Source organism: Aedes aegypti, chromosome 1, assembly GCF_002204515.2.
Source record: "Aedes aegypti strain LVP_AGWG chromosome 1, AaegL5.0 Primary Assembly, whole genome shotgun sequence".
NCBI classification, from domain to species: domain Eukaryota; kingdom Metazoa; phylum Arthropoda; class Insecta; order Diptera; family Culicidae; genus Aedes; species Aedes aegypti.
In genome coordinates, this window is record NC_035107.1 from 64258562 (window position 1) to 64262637 (window position 4076).

Here is a 4076-nt window from a genome sequence, read left to right on the forward strand (position 1 = left end):
GGGTGGGTGGGTGTCCAAAATGGCCATTTTCAGCGTTATGAAATAAATGAATGAACCCTTAGAGTGAGACAAAAGATAAGGAAAATAACACGGTCTCCCGTGTCACCTTGATTGTTTTTTAATTGCAATTCCGTTTAAATTTCATTGAACATTTCAGAAAACCGCGTTTTTTCGGCTTTGGGTGCATTTTATGTGCCTGCTATTGTATTTTAACACTTGAGTCGTCGCGCTGTTGTATTTTGTACAACAGTGGTGAAAAACCCTCGCTTATTGTTCACAGCATCAGCGTGGTGGTTCTGACGGTGGCAAACCGCGCGACGACTGAAGGGTTAAAACAAAACCCCACTGTATCACGATACACCAAAGCCTGCGTTATGCAACATTTCCCCTTTGTCGCATCAGACGTGCATGCGACGCTTGTAGGTAAATGTTTCACCTACGACACGTTACAAGTGACTTCGGTAACATTTATGCATCTTCTCCACTAAACCAAATCCAACCATGGCCGGCGGTAGCTGTTTTACGTGCGCCAGAAAACCGGACAAATTCTTCGAAATCGAAGATCGTACGGAGGAATCTAAGCCCAACATCTGTCTCATTATGTGCCAGCATTTTTGGTTCAAGGTGAGAGAAATTGTGAATTAGGTAAACATTTGAGATATTCACCGGTTTATGTTCCAGGGCGAAGACCTTCTGAAAGCTATCATCTGTGAGGTCTGCTGGGATAAAGTCGAGCAATGGCATAGGTTCTACCAGGAGGTGAAGGACCTGCACGAGGATCGGCAGGATTCGAAGCCGCTGTCGGTTTTCATCAAAGAGGAGGAGGATGAGATAGATGAGCATTTGATTCGAGGAATTTGTGCGGATGTTTCGTTTGAAGAACCGATGGACGATAAGGAGGACTGTAAGTCTGAAATCGACGATCGATCGGACGAAATGCCATCGATGGTTGAGGATAGTCCTCCTACAACAAGAAAGCTTCGAAATACGTCCAAAAAAACTGCAAAGAGTAAGGTATCTGAACCCAAAACCGTCCGAAGGAGGAGAAAGGTGCCTTTGGAGCAGCAGAAAGCAGAGGACGATTACATCAAGCAGCATAGGCCATTTGTATGCGAGGAGTGCGGCGAGGAATTCGAGGGATTTGATACGCTTCGTAAGCACTCGATCAAGGATCACGATAAGCAACACATTATGTGCTGCAACAATCAGTTCAAAACTCGAACATTACTCCACCAGCACGTTCAGAATGTGCTTAATCCGCAAGAGATCAAATGCGAAATTTGTAACAGAACGTTCAAGTTCCAGAGTGGATACAATCGCCACAAGGAGGAGGTTCACGCTGATGAACATCTGCTGATATTCAAGTGCGATCGGTGCCCAAGGAGTTTCCCGAAGCAAAAGCTGCTAAAACGGCACCTCAAGGAGCACGAAACACTGGAGAACGAGAAGGCCAAATGTGAGGTCTGCGGCAAGTGCTTCCGGACGCGAATCCACATGAAGCGGCACGTCACACAGGTCCACGATAAGACTTTCGAATTCATGTGCGAGATTTGCTCCAAGGGATTCATGAAGCATTCGGAACTCAAAGCGCACCGCGAGTACCACGAACTGTCCCCGGAGGAAATGAAGAAGCAATGCCCCGTCTGCAACAAGTGGCTAAAGAACCTGAGATACTGGAGACGACATGTAACCCGACACCAGAATGAGGGAGCGCACAAGTGCGAGCACTGCAGTCACGTTTCGGTCAATTTGCTGTCGCTGAAGCAGCACATCGAACGCAAGCATGGCCCAAAGATCAAGAAGTACGTGTGCGATCTGTGCGGCAAGGAGTATTCGCGGCCGGTCACCTTGAAGGAACACATCGCCAATGCCCACACCGGGAAGCCCTTGTACCAGTGTCAGTTTTGCGACAAGAGTTTCTTCTCGAACGCCACGATGTACGCCCACCGGAAGAAGGACCACCCGCAAGAGTGGCTGCAGGATCACAAGGCCAAGTATGCTACTGCGGAGCAGGGCGATGGAATCGATGGAACCGTGAACTAGCATTTGTCATGGGTTTAGGTACCTGCTTGTTGAGGTATCATTTTTTTTATTTATCATTAATATTACATTGAATAAGAGAAAAATGTAGGTGTTGATTTTTAAGCACATAAAAATGAGTTTTATTGTTATGCGGAACAGCCGAAACACGTCATGTTTGTTTCACAGATTTTGAGCCAGAATTATATCAGGCCTGCCCAACCGTTTCGCAACATGGGCCGAATCTCAGCAATGATATTGGATGGCGGGTCAATTTTTAAAAGTGTACACCATACTTCTTCATCATCATTATCAATCATTTTTGTAAAAGTCGAACGAAAGGTTTTTTCGAAAGAACTAAGATAATATAATTTTTGCCAAGCATCCATTATTATTATCTTTTTCAGAGTTGATTTACGCCCTTGACGAGTTTATCAGTACCGTAAAATGGGGCGAATAGAAACACTCTCCAACATGTTTGAATGTGTACAACTTAAACTGTGTGGATAAAAACCAATTTTATTAGCCTCAAATATGGGTCGCCTCTACCTTTGCTAGGATCCCGATTGCTGTTAAAAAATAAAAATTATATCTTACAAAGATTTATAAAAATGTTGTATAGAAACTAGAGATGGGCAAAACGATCAAATAAGAGAGCGAATCGTAGGTGACTCACTCACAAAAGTGAAAAAACAATTTTTGAATGATAATATTTTTTGTACAACAACTTTAACTATTATCGATATTGTTTGATTATAAAAATTTCATGTCCGAATTGTTTGATTATAATAATTTCAACTCGAAAATATGATTCCAAGTAACTTTTTAAGCCCTCTTTCAAAATATTCGGTGCAAATGAATCATGACTCTTTTGAAAAGAACCGTAATTCATTCACTCATTTTCGAAAGTCGACTCCTTTGAATGATTCGTGAGTGAGTCGCCCATCTCTAATAGAAACACTGTTCAGTAAATATCAATACTTTTTCATTTTAATGGAAAAATAAACACTTTTTCAACTACATCCTGAAGAAATATCCAAATGTATTTACTTAGCGAAGAAAAAAATGAAAATTATTAAAAATAATTTCAATTTTTGAGCTTGTTGGACAAAAATGGCGGATGTTTCAAGCTATTGAGATTTCAAGGTTCAAGGTTGAGATTTCAAAATTTTCATCTTAATTTTTTTTATGAGAAAAGTTGAAAAAATTTCAATTTGACAATAGTCTAGCGATACTCTGTTGCTATTGAACTAATGGAAAAAAATATATTTCAGTGGGTTTTAAAGTTTAAAGTTTATCATAATACTCGCATTTCTAACTGTAGGTCGCTTTGTTTCTATTCGCCCTACTTTTTCTATTCACCCCGTTTTACGGTAATATTCTATTTTGTGATAATCCGACTATGTGAGGGTTGTTTTCAGAATTACTTTAGTATTTGTTCCACAATTCCCTGGACTCTGTGAGATTTTATAATTCAAAATTCTGACTGATATCCATATAAGATTCTGTCAGATTCCCATTTTTTAGTATTAAGCTAAGTATGCTGTTTCGCTCAAGAAAAGTAAAGAAATTCCTTGACGAAATGGGTCAAGAAATTTCCTACAGAGAGCCCCATTTGAAATGACATTTCTTCTCAACTGCGTACTACGATCAGAAAAATGTGATTTTCTGGACCATTTCTGGAAAGAAATTTTCCACGCATCGAGATAGGTGATTCCTTTTCTTGTCAGTAGCAAACCAGCCTTTATATGGAAGCCAATCCAAGGTTCTTTAAGAATCGCATCCCGGTCTTTTTGCGACAATCTTCAATGGTTCTATGAGAATTGTCCCCAAGATTATGTCAGAGTATCTTCCATTTGTATCAATTCTGTTCTAAAACTGGAGATTTTGATCCTGATTTTTTAAGAATCGTTAACCCTCCCCATGGTTATGCAACCTTGCCGCGATGGGAGGGCATAATCCATTAGCCCATATGATGGAAACCAAAGGCGTAACCTGTAGTGGTGGTATCACATTTTGGCATTTTTTGCTTAAAGCCGCGTCATAATTCATATGGC

At 40.7% G+C, this 4076-nt stretch overlaps 1 protein-coding gene across 1 annotated transcript; it reads left to right on the top strand.

Annotated features, from left to right (window-relative positions):
* The first annotated feature begins 451 nt into the window (after positions 1-451).
* LOC5570769 (transcription factor grauzone) lies at positions 452-2156 on the top strand. The gene is made up of 2 exons (XM_001659309.2): positions 452-624; positions 682-2156. The coding sequence occupies exons 1-2, from the start codon at positions 502-504 to the stop codon at positions 2041-2043; spliced, it is 1485 nt and encodes a 494-aa protein (XP_001659359.1). The 5' UTR covers positions 452-501; the 3' UTR covers positions 2044-2156.
* The last annotated feature ends 1920 nt before the right edge of the window (positions 2157-4076 follow it).